General features: G+C 43.7%; 1 protein-coding gene across 5 annotated transcripts in view; it reads right to left on the bottom strand.

The window, feature by feature from the left end:
* LOC117231225 overlaps nt 1–8,730 on the bottom strand; it is a 182,190-nt gene extending 173,460 nt beyond the window's left edge. For 2 of the 5 annotated variants that reach the window (XM_033489450.1, XM_033489449.1), the window contains exon 1: nt 8,213–8,729. Coding sequence is in view for 1 of the 5 variants with exons in the window: in XM_033489448.1 (XP_033345339.1) it covers nt 8,217–8,243 (27 nt within the window). In the remaining 4 variants the exon portion in view is untranslated. Of the gene's footprint in view, nt 1–7,885; nt 7,932–8,212 lie in introns of those variants that run through there. The other 3 variants (XM_033489448.1, XM_033489451.1, XM_033489452.1) reach the window with 3 other exon arrangements.
* Nucleotides 8,731–19,736: the final 11,006 nt, after the last annotated feature.

Raw genomic sequence — 19,736 nt, 5'->3', positions numbered from 1 at the left:
ATTTTCATCTCGAAAGCGGTTTATTTCCACCGTGTTAACGGACTTCTTGGCGCGGCAGAATTAAAACAGTGAGCGAGAACCACTTACGCCGGAATATTTCATTTCCGGAGAAATAGCGACGTTATTTTATACTTATTTTCTTTTTAATTTAGTCAGAGAAATCTCTGGCCGCCCGATGAAAGTTCTTATCCTCGATTCCTATTAACGGTAGTTGACGAAACTCGGAAAAAAAAAAAACAGGGATCGGTGTTCCGGCATGCGAAACCTTGAATTTTATTATCCGGTTAAACGAGGGCTCGCTCGTTTTTAACGCGCCGCTACGTTTTTCCACCCTAACCGTGTTATATTATTTGCACGAGCGTTAAAATCGCTCTGACTGAGATTAATTTGCCTGGCATTTTTCTCTAACCGTAAGAAACGATCCAATTAACACAGCCTATGAAAGCCTAAAAATCGCGGAGAAGAAAGTTTGCAGATTCCGTGGAGAATTTGAAACCATCGACGATCTCTTTGGTTCGTTTCTACCAAAAACAACGGACACTGCGATTTATGTTACGCAGTAAGGTCGAACAACAAATTGTACATTGCTGGAATACTGGAATTCGTCCGAATTTCGTGCCCAAACCGCAAGATGACGTTAGACGGAGAAGAATTGGAGAGACAAAAGGGGTCAGTGAGGGGTTGGTCCGAGAAGGGTCGTCGTTCGTCCTCGACCGCGTCAACCTCGGTCGTGGAAACAAGGACACGTGAACAAGGACACCGACTAATCGAGTTTGCCTGCGAATAATTCGTCCTTGACGCTCGACCTTTGCAAAAGATCTTAATACGAATCTGTCTTCTAAAAATGTTTTCTCAAAGAGATATTCTATACAGTCGTTCGTTTAAAACTACCTTTAAACTTCCAGAGTCCCGTCTTTTGTACGCTCGATGAATACGATACAGTAGTTTTTGTATAAGTTATCGCACAATATCGTCGGTTTACTTATCCAGATTGTAGGACACCTTCTTCATGTTACCGCCATTTCGCTATAAACCGCTGCTCGTTTTTTATACAGACACAACTTTCCCGCAGGATTTTTCTTCGAATCGCTATTATTTCGTCGCAGTTCTTGCATCCTTTATATCACTATCATTTTATCCATCATACTCTCCCCTGTTCCTACTGCCGCGCAAAAATATTTTTCATGCGACACTCGCATTATCCCCGCCTCCCGTTACTTTTATTTCGCTTTATACATGCCACGCTCTATGAATTAACCATCAGGAATGATTTTACGGCCATTCCGTCTATCGTTCCTCTCCGCTTTTCTCTTGCTTCGTGGAAACATTTTTCCTTTATCTTTCGCCGTTATCTTTCTTCGTTTCTACGTCCCATTTTCTACGACCTAATCACCAACGACACAACACGTTATCGAATGCAACTTAATTTTCTAACACGAATTAACGTCGCGGCACTGTTGTCTTCGTTGTGTTCGTAAAGATTCGAAAAAAAAAGAAATTTGACGAATCTCTCGCCGCGTCGAAATAACGATAGGAATTTTCTTAGTAGCCGTGAAAAGACGCGAGAGGAAAAAAAGGGGGGAGGAGAAAAAGAGAGCATCGACTGTGAGAGAACGTTCGTTTCGACGAGGGAGTATCGCGCTTGAAAAACAGGACAGTCGAGTGCTGGAAACCGGTGATTATTGTCAAAGACAAACGGCCGAGCGATCTCGAAGGAATTCCAGCTTCAAAGAACAACCCTCCTTGAGAAATTCTCGAGCGTTCGCTTTTGATCAACGACCGTCAAGTGGCCGGAGCGCGAAACGAACACGACCGTTTCCGTTCGACTCGTCCTCCCACCGTCGCTCGGACCACTTTCGTTTCCTTCGTCGCTGGACCGACGAAACGATCTTTCAAATGCTTCCAATGGAGTTTCTTCGTCCCTTGGGAGATACTCCATGGAAAATTCCCACGTGCGACCCTCTCGAGTTTATAAACTTCTTCCCTTTCCTTCTTCTGCTTGTTATTTTGCTTTTGGTCGAGAAATACGTGATATATTATAGAAACTAGTCCTTTATTTCGTTGCTGTTTCTGGTGAGAATTTCAAGGAAATGAAGAAAAGCTGAGATTTGGAGTTTCTTCGACGCTTGAAAAACGTTCGATGGAAAATTTCCACGAGCTTCTGATTTTTCTCAGAAGCTTCTTTCCTTTTATTTTTCTGCTTCTCGTTTCTTTACTCTTTCTCAAGAAATACATAGATCGAAGAAATTTCATAGTCTTCTATTTCTGGCTGGAATTCCAAAAGAATCGGAGAAGGGACAGATTTGGAGTATCCGCGTCCCTTGGAGAACGCTCGATGGAAAATTCCCACGAGCTTATGATTTTTCTTACTTAGAAACTTCTTCCTTCTTCGTTCTTTACTCGTTATCTTCTTTTCAAGAAATGCGCCGATCGTAGGAAGCAATTCTTTATTTTATTCATACGTCCCGTTTATTTTTGGACAGAATTCCGAAAGAATCGAAGAACGATTTGGAGTTTCCTCGTGCTTTGTAATAAAACATCCGAATATTCCTACGTGCAACTCCTCCGAACTTCCGATTTTGATCCCTCGGGAACTTTTTTCTTCACGTTCTTCTATTTCTTATATTTTTGTCAAAAAAAAAGACGTGAATCGTGGAAACTATAGTTTGTTATTTCATCGCCCACTATATCTGGAATTCCACGAAAAAGACAAAGAACGGTTCTTCCTCGATCGTGTTCTTTCTACCAACTCATTGTCAGAGCCTATGCTACTTTTCGACCTATCGTCACCTGAGAAAGTACACTTCACTGACCTCCATTCTCCGTGAAAATTCCGCAAAGGTCAGTGCCCCCGAATGCCGAAAAATGTCCTAACGCAACCCAAAACGAAGAGCGAACCAGTCTATCAAAAGACGAATAACCGCGTGAAAGAGGCGCGGAAAGAAAAAATTAGGTCGGATGGAAGAGCAACGAGGCCAATGTGGAACCGGGACGGAAAAGTTGCCCCGGAGTCCAGGAAGTTGCCAGTCGATAGTTGTACCGCTCCACCCCGAACGAGACCAATGTAGACTTAGGAGGAGAAGACGAAGGGAAGAAAGGAGGGAAGAGAAGATTCCGCGGGTGAAAGGTCAAGAGAAACGCGGCTTCTCGTGGTTGTCTAGCACGTTTGCAAAGAGGAAGAACGTTCTCAAGCGAGCGAGCAAGAGGGAACGAGGGTGCGCAGTGCGGAAAGAATTCTGCATCCTGTACCCGTGAAGGTCATCTCCGGGACGAGCACACTTGACCTGCTTGCCATCGTCGAAGGACAACTTCCCTTCGTCAAACCCGCCAGCGATTTTTTCTCTCGTTTCACACGCTTCCCTTTACATTCTATTTTTTTTCTTTTTTTTTTTTTTACACACATTTTACGTTTCACCGCAAAAAAATATTCGCGCACAGCCCTGTTTTCCATCGAATCGTTTTTTATCAGCACCTATGTTTCATTTCCATTAAATTTCTGTTGCGATATTTAAATAAGACGACCGAACGATACGAAACTTGATATATTTCCACTCAATCGATTCGTACATCGATGGTACGTAATAAATACAAAATACGTCCAAATAACTTTCGCAGTTACCGTGAATCGAGTTTCGCGAAACACGAGTTTTCCAACGAGCGTACGAAGATTGCAGCCGAAGAGTCGCAGGCGTTGGACGAGAAGATCTCGCTTGAATTTTTAAATCGAGCATGACAATTTTGTATATCAGGCTACAACTACACGGGCTGCGTGTTACACGTCGCGTTTTCTCCGCCGAAGTAGCATCTTGGCTGGATGAGCAGTTTACGCGCGTGTCACACACCGATACTAAACAGCGCGTCGTACTGCCAACGCGCTTCGTTTTCCGCGTACAACACGCGACAGACAGCGTTCCTTGCGTCTGTGTAGACAGCCGCGTTAAAGCACGCAGTTTCTACTTGGACGTTGTAACGCGTAACACGTATAAAACGCCGCCGCAGTCCTATAGCCTTACGAAAGCGCGAGCAGATTAATGGAATAATTTCATTTCGAAGATTAAAGTTAGAGTTTCTGTTGGAACAGAAAGAAGATTCCGAAGCCTACGCCCTTCCCCAGACGATACTGGGAAAAGTTGCGGCATTATGCGATCTTTTTTTAAATTTATCGACGATACATCTGAAAAATGTACAAGGCTCGGTGGGATAATTCAATCTGGAAGATTAAGTTATCGATTTAGTCGAAGATAAACCTCTCTTTCTCTGGAAATTCAGAAGATTTAAGAAGGATCGTATAACTTTCTCGGGATACTCGTTCGCGTCGCAGGATTACGCCATTGTTAAATTTATTGGCGACAAATTGGAAAGTGTAAAAAGATTGATGGAATAATTTAATCCCGAAGATTAAATTATCGATCGAGTGTGAGACAGAACGAGCCCCTTCTTTGGCCGACGCAACGCTTTCGAACAAACCTACGATTATCTTACAGCGATATTTCAAATTTTTCCACGCCACTCGAAAGGACACCGCGTAAATGAACGACGTTCGATCGATCTCGACCTTGCTCCGTTCTGTCGGCCATTTTTCACTCAATTACATCTTTCTAACCTTACGAAGTAACTTCGATCTGCACAAAATATAAACGAAAAAAAAGTCGTGTTTTAATTAACACGTCAAGCTTGCATCATACTTTTTCTTTTCTTCTTTTTTTTTTCAAATATTAAAAATTCCTTTTTGCTAAAATAACGGCAAGATTGAAATATCAAAATTGGAGAATCGTAGCAGCATTAAACGACGACCCGGCATAAACAGAGTGACAAAAATATCGAAAATGGAACGCGGAATAAAATGAAATCGGAGATAAAGAACCGTCGGAAAAATTGTGATAGCGAACCGTGCGTAAAGAATGAGTCGCAACGAGAGCTCTCTTTTCATTAGGAACTCCCATTACAATTTACAGATAGAAACACTTTCAACAATACCGTGCAAGTTGTATTCGTTGGTCTGAATGGAACGCTATACTACCGCCTTGCAGCGTGATGGAGGCTGTTTACACGAGTACACTGACCCAGGAGTACCTCGGCTCTTTGTGCTCGTCGCCATTCACGGACGTTGGCGACGATTAAACAACACGGTACCTGCGACACCCAATAAATACGAGCAACCATCCCCGAGCGTAACAACTGCACCAAGCATAAACCATTTTGCGGAGTTCTTGAAAATATCCGATCGCTTCAGAGATATCCAGCGAAAAGACCGGCGATTTACCACGATTATGATCCTACCTTTATGAAACGTTACCACGTACAGTTACAGAGAAACGAACCTTTATAACGATCATGGTCTTTCGCAATTTTATCCCGTCTATGTGCATTTGTCGCTAATGATTCCGCGACTATGATCAAATAACGCAGAACGCTTAGTCGCTTTCAGCGGATAAAAAGAAAATGTTAAAGCACCTTCCGCCGAGATGTTCTACTTCGAACAGTCGACGACTTTATATTTCCTGCCAGATATTTTATTCGCTCGATCCGCTTCTACAAGATATTACGTAACCCAGGGGGAAAAAATTCGCCAACGGTTGGCATTTGCGATGCTTCAAATTCGAGATACCCATTATTTCGAAGAGCTGTCATTTGTTATAAAATAATTCAAAAGGCTACTCGTTTATCATTAAAGCACGTGGAATAAAACGATGAAACGTAGGACGTATATCGTCGATCATAAATATGAGAACACTCGTTCGTTACGCTTATTGGAAAATGTTAACAAATTTCACTTTATTTATCAACGACTACTCACTCGTTCGTTGTTTAAACACGCGAAAACCAAAGTCGAGAGACTCGGAAACTGAAATTCCGTTCCAGCAATTATTCGAAAAAATATCCAGCGACTCGATATCGAAGGAACAGAACGGGAATAATTGGATCGTTTCGAAAGCCAAGCACTCGTGCCACTTAAAATTCGAGATACTGTCGTTATAAATATGATAAATACGAAAACCTAAGAAATACAATATCCTTTTCAAGCTGCTCCCAATTCTTATTTGTTAAACAGAACAATGAACTATATACCCGTTCGCCGTTCGAACACACGGAACGAGATGATGAAACAACGAATACCTTGGAATGGAAAATCTTGCGGCAATTATTCGAAAAAGTATCGAACGATTCGCTCGGAGGCAAAGAAAACGAAACACTCGGCAATAAATTGGACCTTCTGGAAAGCCAAGCGAAAAGGTGCACCGATAACTCAAACCTAACTCTCCCTCGGTCGATTCAAAAGCCAAGATGCTCGTCTACCGACCTTCTCCAGGTACATTAATCACGAGATCCCCAGGAACAGCGGACGAAAGAGCCGAAAGTCACGGATGACCTCCTGACACTTTGCTGTGGACACGCGAGATACCGATTTCTCGGACAGCGAGCGTGGGCGACGATTCTCGCGAAGCGAAACGACAAACACGTCGGGACAAAAGGGCAAAGAGGAGAAAGCGGAGGACGAGGACGAAACGAAAATAGACGAAAGGAAAGGAGAAGAAGGTAGCTCGAGTTCGTTGTAAAAAGACACGAAGCGCGGAAGAAACGGGCAATCTGGAAATGTACCACGGCATATTCTGACGTTGATTGAAAGTAGTTTGTCAACGGCGGCCTTCCATCAGACAGATTGCTCGAATTTCCGCGGCGGTATCGTTTTTAATACCGTGAAATCTCGGCGTCCCGACGGCACGGCGACCTATTAGTCGAAACTACGCGATGACGGTTACAAGGGTAGAAGAAACAGGGACTTTTGACCGATGAACGAGTAGCACGCTCGACGACGAACGTTGGAAGTAACGCGGTTGACGAGTGCAGAGAGGCTTTTTCGGCGGAAAACGTGACAAGAGGAACGCCGTGTTAATCGGCGAGGCTCGTGCAGTAAAAGTTCGAAAAAGATAAAAGGAATTGTACGAACGATTTTCGAGTAAAGATTCGAACGAGGTAGGTTCCACGATGATCCCTGTGACAGTCGTAAAGGGATAGTAGAGAACGTAGTTTCCTTCTTTTCAAGGGTAGAGACTCGTTTCTGGAAGAGTTGGTATGACACTTGGAGAGAAACTCATAAAACATAATTCACAAAGACGAAAAAAACGTGTGCGTAAAGGAGTCGCTTCTGGAAGAATTGGCACGACACTTGGGAAAAATTCATAAAACGCAAGAGGTGAAAAGCGTGAGGTTTCGAGAACGTTATTTCAGATAATTATCGCAGCACTGGCGGACAGGCGGCGAAGAAAATGTTAAAGAAAGAAAGGAAAAAAGCGCGCGCTATTTTTCTGCGCGTGAAAAATCGCGTGAAGTTTAAGTGGATGTACGAGACCCTCTTTGAAGAATCGGAACTGTTCGTTTCGGTGGCGTTACGAGCGTGAAAAACGGCTCGTACGATCGTCGCGCTCTTGCTCTTGCTTTTCAACTCGATCAAAGAACACGCGTTTCTCCAACGAACTCACAAAGAATCCATCGATCCACCCGGCACGACGTTTCCTTTGACTCGCCTTGACTTCTCGATTCTGTTGCCGTCTCGAACGTGTCAGCGATTCCGATCTCTCGATCGACTTTCCAACTTCAAACTCTCCGAGAAATCGCCGACTAAACGTTCTCGACCAAACGCCCGAAACCCGTGATAGGGTCGTGCTCCAATTTCGCAGAACTCTGGACACGTCTCGAAATTTCTAACGGACTATTTCCGTCCGATGTGCAACGAATTTACGTCACTTTAGGAATAGCGTTGAGAAACACGCGTTTAAAGTCGAACACGAAGGCCACCGGAGACTTCTCCGAACTTGCGTCACCGAGAGACCATCTACGCGCCAGACGTCCTTGACCAGTCTCGCAACTAAAAGCCCTCGCTCACCCCAAGAAAATCAGTCAACCCGATTCACCCCGTTTCCAGAACGTCAAGGATGTTTCGAAATGCCAAGGATGAGCCGTACAACTTCCACGGACTCTCCCACAGCCAGTCCCTAACTGCGTAAAACTCTAGCCAAGTTCCACGAACGTCCTTGACCACGCTCACCATTCGATCCTCCGTTCACCCCACTGCCAAACCACCCGTATCGCCATATACGCGACGTACGTTCAACGATAATGCTAATTCCTCGCAAGTTGTCCAGGTGCTCCGAAGCACGGACAGATACTACAAACACTTAACGAATAGCCCGGGTGTCCGCGTAAAACCTACCAACCCCAATTCCTCCGCAAGCTGGTCTCATCCAAAGCCGAGTCTCCTCTCCATCGACTTCTCCCGACAACCCCGATGATTCTCGTTGCGATCCAAACGATCTTGAGATCGCCCTTGCAGATCCTCTCTAGGACGCCACGTCCTCCGGTATACGTGTACACGCATACATACACGCGTGTATCCTTGCGTGATATGTACGTCCTAGATATCCAACGAGTACGTACGGTCACGAAACTCCGTAGAAGCGTGTACGACGCGTCGAAAAGTAAGCGATCGTATTGAAACGAGAGATAGAGTAAGAGAAAGAGACAGAGAGAGAGAGTGTGTGTGTGAGTGAGAGAAACAGATGGGTAAAGTCAATTAGAGAGAACGGCGTCGCGTGAGGTCGGCGTGTTCTGTGGCGCGCAACTGGCTCCGGTGTGCTCCGGTCGGAGCGAACAGGTTCGCTGCCTCGTCCGAGGGCTTGTGACCCAGTTCGAGTCAGGGCCGGAGAGTGCGCGCTACGGCCGGCAGCGCGTCGCGATACCTACTGAGCGGATCGCGCTCTCCGGCCCCAGCTGCGCGCACTTCCACCCCTTCCGTGTTCCTTCCATCTCTCCGTCAACCCTGTACGCACGAACCGCGAGCGTGCGAGGTCTGCTTCCCGCAGAGACCACCTTCCGTCTTGTCTCTTCGCGCGTTGCTTTCCCGAAAACCGGAATTTTTCTTAACTCTGCCCCCGTATGTCGGTCGCGTTTGCATAGTCGACGATGATATTTTTCGAGTATAGGCGAACGGTTGCAAATGGTTAGGAGGAAGAATCGAAGCGACACGACCGGGAAAGTGGTGCGCGGTAGGGCGAAAGCAACCCCTACCAGTTTCGAACGCGCTCCCCTCCATATTGATTAGTGCGCGCACGGGCCACCACAGCATCCAGCGACGAGCTCCGCTCCGCTACACGCTGTCAACATGCCTGCCGAACCGAAATTCAACGATGGTCAACCCCACTCCGATGGGAGAACCATAGAAGGGTGGTCGGGCCGCCGGGGGTTAAGGGTTCTTTGCGAAGTCGCGGACGAGGAGCACGAGGGTGGTTAGGGTGTCGCGATAGAAATTGATTAATCGAGACATCGGTGTTTCCGAGGGATTTCCAGGAAATTTCGCAGGTTCGCCGGCAACAGACATGGTAATGCATTCTTGATCTTATTTGCTTATTTATGTACCGAGCGAGTTACGATACATTACGTTACGATACATGCATTTACAAGGACTGCTGGTTTTAGATACAGTCAGTTGGGAAAATAGTAGAGCAAAATATAGGCGAAAGGGCATAGTTATAACGGTAAATTTGAGATGAAGATAACGCAAGAAAGGCAGACGCAACACCGGTACAGAGAAGATCTATGCGGTGAGAAAAATTATCAGTTGGCCAGCAAATACCATTTAAACAGAATAACTAGATGGAAACACTTGAATTTATAGGCAACGACCGTTGAAACAACGATTCTCTCGTAGATCCAACAAAAGTGGCGAATTAAAATCAATCGATGCAAGAATATGCCAACTGTTTGTACTGTTTGATTATTTCATATAGCGAATACAAATCAGCGACCGATCTACGCTCTTCCAGAGATCTTGGATCAAGTAATGCAAATATCGATGAACAAACGTAGTAGGTTTTGCTCGTTGGGCAGCGCAAACCACTGCGTGCGAAGCGAACAAATCTACGTGGAATTCTTTTGAAAAGCGGCATGTGTTTCGTAAGGCGTAAAGAGACAAGGCGGAGAAGATGCATCGATTTTGTTTACGGTAAACAGAGATGTTCGAAGGATGTCCAATTACCGCTATGAAATAGCGGTTGTTCGAACTCTGCAAACTGCCGAAATTTTCTCGAACTTACCCAACTTCTTGTCGTCATAGGAATCGATTAATCGAGACACCGATGTTTACAGGGCATTTCGACGAAATTTCGGACGAGATGATCAAACGGTTGTGCAAAATTTTCCATTTTATAATGCTGTAAATGCGAGTGTGAAATGGCGATCGATTAAATTTTGCGAATACTAGTAGCGTATATTGTATCGTGAATGGAACGAATAACGACGAATAATATTTATTTCAAAATAATTCATGGATTGGCTTTTGTCAAGAAGCTGGAACAAACTTTCGTAGCCCTTTTGAGGAGAAATTCGAAATTGTTTAAATGCGTAGATTTTCGTATACATCGATCCAGCCAACGACGTATATACGCGTCGCGTAGCGTATATTATTTTCGATTAGCGTTACAAACTTTTCTACGAACTTAGTACGATAAACTTTTATCGGAAATGCCATGGCGAATTTTCAATGGGTTACAGAAGTTATATATATAGTTGGAGGATATAGAACGAAGATACAGCGATAGCGAATAAGTTTGCGAATAATTTTCGATTCGAAACGAAACGTCTTTGCTTTCAATTAAGCACGAAATAGCCGCTTTGAAATAACAACGTTAATCGGATTTGGATCCGCGGCGCTCGGTGTTTGAAACTCGCAAAGAAAACTTACTTGTTACTTCGTTTAGCCAAGGCTGGTCGGTTCGCGTCAATGTTCCTCTTCCGACGCGAAACTATTAGATCGGCTCTGCAGGAAAGCGGTTTGAAACGCGCTATACTTCGCTTTAAAAACGAAGCCCGAATCTTCCAACGTGTAAGAAGAGATTTGTTCGCGTATCATACGAATCATTCTGTCATCCGTCAAACCATCCGCGCGTCCTGCTCGCTCGCACATTACAGTCGCGCGTCTACGTTTCACGCGTAGTCGATCGTTTCCACCCTGCCCCATTTTGAAACATTTACTCCAGTATTTTTTATTTAATACGTTCAACTATTAATTCGTTTTTCCCTGCTATCGCTTCCGCCACAAATTTCACCGATAATCGCTCGTTCCAATTTTAAACTACCGCACCGAAAAATACAATAATATGCTCAACCCCCGTTACGATATCGAGATATAATAATGACAATGAAAAAGCAAACTTGCTTTTTCACAGAGCGCGCTATTTTCCTACAAATGTCAACCGCGCCTCTTTGTTTAGACTGTAAACGGTCCCGCGGAAAGCTCGCGAGATAATGTACGGAAGTTATTAAAGAATCGGTCGGCCGAGAGCGGATCCGGGGAAAAACGGAAAGTAAAAACGAGCCGGACGAAGTCTAAAATCGATCGCAGACGCAATTCTACGGCAATCCGATGGGAAGTAACGGCAGCAAAAATCGCGACCACGTTTCCCCGGCGATATAACCGAAGAAAAAAGATCTGCCGGCTCTAAATCACGGCCAGCCAGCCGTTCTGCCATTAATTAACGGTATCGACAGCCGGCTAATAGACTGTCCGTATTAATATGAATATTACACTTTCCATCGTGCCAGGATAAACAGCCGGCCCCTGAATTCGCGAGGGCGAGTCGCGTGCGGGCGCTTGCAACCGCCGCGAGTCGCAGGTGTGAACCAAACGGGTTTATTAATTGATTTTAGCCACGTGTGCGTAGCAATATTATATTCGCAGGTTGCTGCACGTTTTTGTTGCAGATTTCGCCGCTATTTTCTGCGATTTTTAAACAGACACACATATACAAATAAATACAGCGAAATATTATTTCGCGAATGTTCAGGCGGGAACGTATTATCTCGTTGAACATTTCACCGCTAGAAAAACCGAAAATCAAGATGGACATATATTCCTTCGAATAATATGTGATTTAAAGTTACTCGACTTATTATAGCAAATAATCGTGTTAAATTAAATCGTACAGAGATAATAGAGAAAATGTGAGAACATCTCGCCGCACATTTACCGGAGAAAATTTCTACGCGCACATTGTGCGTGTAACAAACATAAAACGATTGGATATTTCATCGACGCTATGACACGCGACTGCCAACATTATATTGGCAAAATTTGAATCTAATCTGAAGATATTCTCTGGAGACTTGTATTTAGTAAAAAAAATTAGTCTACGAACTAGTCACCTTTAAGTGTGACAACAAGTATTAAAAATAGTTGCATCGAATACAGAAATTCCTTAATATCACGGATGATTGCCAGTTTACTTGTACGATCTCTACGAAAAATATACTCGTATTTAAATACTTACTTACTTAAAACATCCGCATACATTTTCAGAATCAATTCAATTAGGTGGCACAACGGTACTAACAAAATGTCAAACTGTTTCGTATAACGCATTCATAAAAGACGTCGACAAGCGTACTGTGTATCCACTGTATATCGAATCGAGCATCAAACGTTCTTCTAAAACGAGCGGAATATCTCCCCGTCGTCTCTTTAAGGAGACGGTTCGTGAAACGACCACTGGGCGCCCGATAAAATCTCGAAAAATTCAGCATCTCCTATTCATGGTAAGTTCGCTGGCAAATAAAGAAATCCACCTAATTCGAAAGTTGTCCGCCACGAACGAATAAGAAACTGCCGAGGCCGTCGACCTCTTGTTCGTTAAGACCATCTTCCCCTTCCGGTGGATAGCCAAGAGAGCTGGCTGATGAAAGAAAATCAAGTGCATTCCCCAAAGGAGATTGCACGGTCTCGAGGCATCCGTCGACCTTCTTCGAAATGCATGTCCCCGCCGCGATCGCGGCGCGAGCCGGTGAAAGGACAGAGGAGGCAGAGGCAGAGGAGAAAGAGGCGGAGGAGAGCTTTCACTTTCGTTCCTCGAAAGCTCGAGCCTCCGTCGGAACTTAAAGTCGCGCGTTCCCACGGTTCCAGCTCGTTTCGCCGCTCTCCCCCCGCTTCTTCTGGCCACTTCGCCCCTGGCCCCGTGCCGAAGCCGAGATTTTCCGCCGTTACGACCGTGAATGGACCTTCCTTCCGCTCTTTAACCCTGTTCCCCGTCTGTCCAAGAGTGGGGCAGAGTGAAAAGCGGCCGAGGAATGCGATGGAAAAAGACGATTTCGAGATGATTACCGACCTAACGAGAGGATCTTTTTTTAATCGACGAGCTATTCGCACGTGTGTGCATACTCGTGCGACTTTCGACTAAGTTTCGACAAGAAAATAGCGTCTTCTATCGCGTTACGCGTTGCTTGATTCCGAATTTTGCCGATATCGTCGTGACTGTCTCGTCGCGGAATTAATTCAATTTTACTAATTAATGTTTCATACGGCACGTACAATACGAACATAAAATGCGGCAAACGTTCATATACTTTCATGTTTCAGTGTGTGTACGGTAGAATTTTATTCATCCGAACTTGCCGCGAGATAAATAGGTTATATTCGTATGTGGCAATCGAAGTTCATAGCGACCAATTTTCCTCGCTATTTATTATCTCCGTTCGTATAATAGGAGGCGGCGTTCAGGTAAGCGAATTCAACCAGCGAAAGTTCAACTAATCGAGCATTAATTAAAATTTCGTTGCAACAGATGGAGCTCGGATAAATGGAATTATAAATGCGACGCTTTACGGTAGTGTTGGATTTATCAGAAATAACCGATCAGACCCATATACTTTTACCTAGTTATCTTCTCATCTTCGCGCAGTAAGAAGTAAGTAAGTAGTACAGGTGATAAATAAATTCCACCTAGTTCTCGTTTGATTTTAACTGTTGCTAAGTTTCTTTGTGCGGATGATAATACGAGACGAGAATAGTTGTTGGAAGAGTCTACAGGGAGTCTAGTAGAGTAGCCCTATAATATCCGCCAGTTCATTCGCGATGAAGAACGGTAAGAAGTTTATCGTGGGATGAAAGTAGAAGGTTTATTGGGTTGGTTTATTGGGTCACCGATTGTTGGCACCCTCAGGCACGTCTACGAGTAGCTACCAAGTATTATGTCCATTCTGTCCGAGATAAATGGGAGGTATCAACAGATTGACTCTCGAATGCCAATACTATAGCTCTGTAACTTATCTGTCGATAGGAAAGATCTGGTCGATGATAGCTATAGGCTCTTTAATTCTCTGATCCAAATGCTTCGAGTAGCATAGCTCCGTGATATCCGAGTCAAGAAGGGCATTTTTAATTGATACAGCGATCGGTACTTTGATACTTTAACGTAAGCGATATCATCGACGTGTAATGTAAGAAAATGGAAACATTTTCCAACCAACGATTAAGACTTTCTGCTGCATCTGTAACACAGATTCCTGATCGAAATTCTTAAGTGAAATTAGTACAGCGGTAGTATTAGTTTAAGCAGCATGGTGCGATGACATGTCGTACGAGAGGGAAATTTCTAATTAACGCCACGATCGATGCTGACGGCACTTTACTGCAAATAATATTATCGACGTGTAATATACGTAAGTGGAGAAATTTTCTCACCAACGATTAAGACTTCTCGCTACTACGAGTAAATGGTACTACTCCGTGATATATCCGACATACGCGAACAATTATTACGACCCAAATTTCCAATCGTAGTGGAAATTTGCCGAAAGAAAATTCTATAATTAAAAGTTAAAGCCACCACTATTCGAACGTCGAACCCAATTTTTCCCTATCGAATCTCTGTTCCTGCTTTAAAAATCCCCCTAGTTGGAATTCCTCTGCTCGGCATATCGACCGGCAATTAATTGAATACGTTGGCGGTTGATTAATCTCAACTCGATCGATAGTCTCGATCGACTAATAAATGAAATTCGAACGCAGAGCGGCCGGTCCGACTGACCTAATTTATACTCGTCGCTTCGATGGATTCGTCGTGCGAAACAACTGTCGGTTAAGTGGCCCGTGAACCGAGCGCCTTTGTCTTCTCTCCACGACTTCTCTCTTTAATTTCGACGTGGTCCTCATTGTATCGGAATATTCACACGGAAGGTGTCGTTTCGCGTGTGTCTTTGTCTTCTTAAATAATCAAGAGACAAGTACGAGAAAATTAACGCATAGCTTGCCTCTTCCTCTAACAGTCACTTTGGATTCTTTCTCTCAGTAAGAAATACACGAATATACGTTGTTGCGTGATGCCGTACTCGTTTCCTTTATACCACTAACGCTTCGTCTTCATTTGTTCCCCCGTCGACGTAAAATTCCACGCATCTACGCATACACATACGCACCGCGTTTATCCTTGGTGAAGTGGTCACCACTTCTAAGAAAAGTCTACATCTGGACTTTTTAGTTTTCTCAAGCACTGAAATCATCGACAGCGTATAGACGATAGACCGTTCTTTTTTTTTTTTTTTTTTTTTGTTTTGTACGTGGAAAAATCCTCATGGACACTTCACTGTTCTAATAATCGCGTAACAGCAGAGTAGCGTCAGACTCCTACCGACTAAAACTCCACGATGACGATGCTCTTGTTCGAGCAAGTCCTAATGATTCCTTACATATCGACGATAGACTGGGACGAAGGTAGACCATAGACAGTTGACAGGCGACGATGGCTCCGGGGCTTTCAGTTATAGGATAACACTACTAGCGTGCGGATCTGGACCAGCTCAAATTATATTCCTACTTGTACTTACACTTCTGTGTTAAAATATATTTTCTGCCTTACAATTTATCCGCGCGTTTCTCTGTTCGTGCATCTAATAACCTCAACAATCCTCATACGGAGAATAAAAGCGATACTTGTCTCTTAGTGTCCCTCTGGCAAAGACGAAGATACACGTGTACGTTATTTCGATAAATAGTTAAAGCTACGAGAAGGAGATAAGCTGGTAATTGGGAAAAAATGAAAACGAAAGGAAAATCGAGCAACGAAAGAATGTGGAGTGAACGAAATGGTTGACGATGCGGAATACGATCAAAGCAAGTATCCGCTCGTTGAATAATACTCCATAAACAAACTCTAAAGCTGCGATAAAGTCGGAAAACAGTCATAATCCAAATACGAATGGAGCGCGCGAACGATCCCATTCGGCCAAGAAAACGACCGAAATCACACGTTTCCGACACCCGCGTGCCAACCATTCGCACATATCAAGAGCGGCAATACCTCTACCCGAACAACACCACTAAAGCCACCGAGTTTGATTGGCCAGTTTGGCCGAACGCTGGTGGAATATTCAAGAGAAAAGAAGAGCACGGCGTTGGTTTAAGCTCACCGGCGGTCGTAACAGTGGCGTTTCGGGGATTGGAAACGAGCTTGTTTGCAAGGTAAAAGAGGAAGAACCATCCTCGTTTCATCCCGCCTCCCCTCTCCTCCTTAGAACCGTGGCTCGTTTACGTCTGTGGCCCTTTATTGCGACAACGTTTCGCATTTTCTCTGTGGGATTATTCCGCGGGCCGAATCGCAAAACTCGTTGACGCTAGCGCACGAAGACACGCCGGAAAATAGAATAACACCCTGGCCCCCGGAAATGAGATTTCTTGGCCCCCGCAGAACGTAATTTCGCCGTGAAGAAACCTGCCGGAACGGCAGGCAGTGGAGGAGACGGAAGAAGCATGGAAAAAATGGCGAGAAGAACCGACATAGTGGAAGGTGTAATTCTCCGGGAGGCAGAATCGGCTGGGTCTGTAGTCGCGTTAATAGAATACCGGAAACCGACGCTGCTACGCTGGAATTCTTTTCTTACGAGACAGACAGAAAGAATATACTGTAGGAATATAGCGGACAAGAATTCCGAGAGTAATATAATCGAACGGACATTTATTTTGATCATTTATTCGTTTATCTCATACGCGCGAGAGAAATTCCCGTTAGAACACAAGTAATCGCTTGTTATAATATTTGTCGTATAATCATCTGCGATGTTCTCTGCGATTATGCGCAGCGACGATAAAGATACAAAGAAAGGAAGAAGTAGTAGGAGCGTAGAGGTGAGTGAAACGCAAGAGACGATAGGAGAAATGCGAAACGAAAGAGAAGTGGAAAACGTGTTCTGCAAGCGCGCACAAGATTTTGTAAATTTCCGATTTCAATGCATCGACTCGCGTATCGATACCAGCGATTTTTAACGATATTCTTCTCCGGTATTCTTCGTGAAGATACCAGACGAATGGAAAACGAACGATCGTCGAGATACGAGATCCTACTAATAAAACCCCGAACACGCGGAGTAATTTTTCACGCGAAGAATAAGAAGGCAGCGAGGACGATGGAAAACGAATCGACTGTCCAAAACCGGCAACAGTTTCCTCGCGGAAGGAGCCCGAGCGTATTACGAAGAAGATATGAAAGTGATAAAAGCGGAAATGGAGGAACGCGGTCTACGGTTCCGGGGAAATTATTCCGAGCTTAAACGGAAATGGTTCCCAGAAGATGAGGCGCGAACATCGATGTAATGTCCGCTAGGATATCTATAATGAACGTCGAGTCGAATCAACGGGACATCGTCTGGCCGCGATAAATTAATTAAACCAGCAGAGGCAGCAGGTCTGCTCGGATTTCCCAACGGCTGCGCATCCCTGCGCGCGTGGCCCGCGTTCTGATCAATTTCTGATAGGCCCGACGACACGCGGTATCGACGCGAACAACCACCGGAAACCATCAGCGACGACGCATTCTTTAATTGCCTCGCGTCTCCGTAGATTCATCCGATCCTACGCCGACAGCTACGGCAACGAGCAAAACTGAACGCGCATCGTTTAAAGAGTTCGTAACGCGACAATATCCCTCAAGACTGAAACATCCGGAGACTCGATTCACGGACGTTCTTTCTCTGGGAAGAAATTTTTTTATTGTATTTTCTGCACGCGCACACCAACGAACAATTCGCAAATCTACATAACGGAGACTTGACGTTGTGACGCGTTCGAGACCGATGGCGTAGCGCATATACCGCGTAGAATCTCGCCGCAATGATCGACGACGACACGCGTGTGTTATCGATATTTTTAATGAGAAAGGAAAGGTGTAGGTGATGGTTTTGCGAAAGAAATACGAAAGAGTATTAGTTACTTTTACAGTGGCTGTAGAGATAGTGCAAGCTGATTTTCGGAGGAGTGTTGCAAGAATTATCATAGAGCTCATTAGCGATTTACATTTCTTGAAAAAATATTTTTCGTTTAACTGTATGTCTAAATATATCTTGATATTTTAGAGAAGTTTTTATATTGTGCGTCTATGTTTGTTCTGGCTTATAAGTACAAATAATGTTTATATCTACGATACACAAGGTGGTTGGTAACTGGTGGTACAAGCGGAAAGGGGGTGATTCTTCGCGAAAAAAGAAGTCGAAAATATACAATAAAAATTTTTCGTTCGAGGCTTTGTTTTCGAGAAAATTGGCTTTGAATTTTGGCTCGGTACGCGTGCACTTTATCGCGTCTCGTTATAACGGATTTCACTGTAGATCGTTGTCTCCATGGAAAAATTTAAAAAAAAATTTGTATCAGCCCCCTTTCCGCTTGTACCACCAATTACCAACCACTCTGTATATGTCGCATAATTTTCTCATTCTTCAAATGAATAACATTATCTTTCGCGTGCTTATCTTTTTGAAATTCGAACTATAACGGTATTTTACTCAAATGGTCGTCCAACATCAAAATTGTTACGAATGTCCGACGACATATCGTGTATGTCATGAGGAATTTTTACATGCAAACTTTCTACAACGTGTTTTTTTTTTGTTATACGTTTTATTCTTATTTTTTATTATAAATGCGAAAGAATTTACGGCCATTCGGGCGAGTTTTGCTCAAAGTCGCCGGTAAATTACCGATATGACGGATTTTACATTACTTCTATTCGAAAACGATGAGGTCGGAGCAGAGTTTTTCTTTAGAAAAAAATCTTCTAGCCATTTTACGCGACGTAGTTTCCTTAACAACTTTTTTAAGAAGGGCTTTTCCATAATTAATCAAAAACCAGTTTTTGCAGCGGCTTTCTACGAAGATTACATGCTAAAACTTTCAACTCCGAAGATGAATATGTCCATTTAGATAGAGCTTTCCATTTAAGCTCTGTAAAGATTGAATTACGTATAGATAGTATACTAAACAGCGTATCGACGAAGCTTCAAAGGAATTTTAGGAAAAACAATCTACGCGACGAATACCTTAAGACAGGAATATTGTTTGTTTGTTTAAATTAGACCAAACAATTTCGCTGTTTTCTTTTTTTTTTTTTTTCTTTTTCTTTGAGAAGTTGGAAGATCAGTGTCGTACATGACGTGTAAAAAATTGTTGAATAAAGCGCAATTAGTCGGGATCATGAAGAAAAAAGTAGAGGTCATTTTCTACAAATTTACTATGCGAGCCTGTAAAAAAAAAATAAACTGAATCTCTTAATTAAAAAAAAAAAAGAATCAAGTCATCTGGTCGAATCTTAAAAGAGTTAGTCTGTTGCAGACAGTGTGCGTCCACTTTTGCTCATTACAGTAATTTCCCAGGCACTCGCCAATCTATTTCTCTTTGCGCCATTTTTAAGATCCCTTCAACTTGTCGGGAAGTCGCTGCATTTTATTCGAAAGTTTCACGAGACGCGAACAAAAAACGGATTTTCTCGAAGATGAACTTAAACTGTCGAGAGTCGGTTCGTTATTTCACTTGCAATTTTTCCCAATCGATTCGTCGCTCTAGTTCTTCGCTGTTCTATGTATCATTAGTTCGTAAATTGAGGAAACTGAATTTCAAGTTTACGAAGTTTAGTACTATTGTGCGG

Source organism: Bombus vosnesenskii, unplaced genomic scaffold, assembly GCF_011952255.1.
Source record: "Bombus vosnesenskii isolate JDL3184/JDL3185 unplaced genomic scaffold, Bvos_JDL3184-5_v1.1 scf7180000013272, whole genome shotgun sequence".
Taxonomy (NCBI): domain Eukaryota; kingdom Metazoa; phylum Arthropoda; class Insecta; order Hymenoptera; family Apidae; genus Bombus; species Bombus vosnesenskii.
This window is presented reverse-complemented; position numbering and strand designations above follow the sequence as displayed.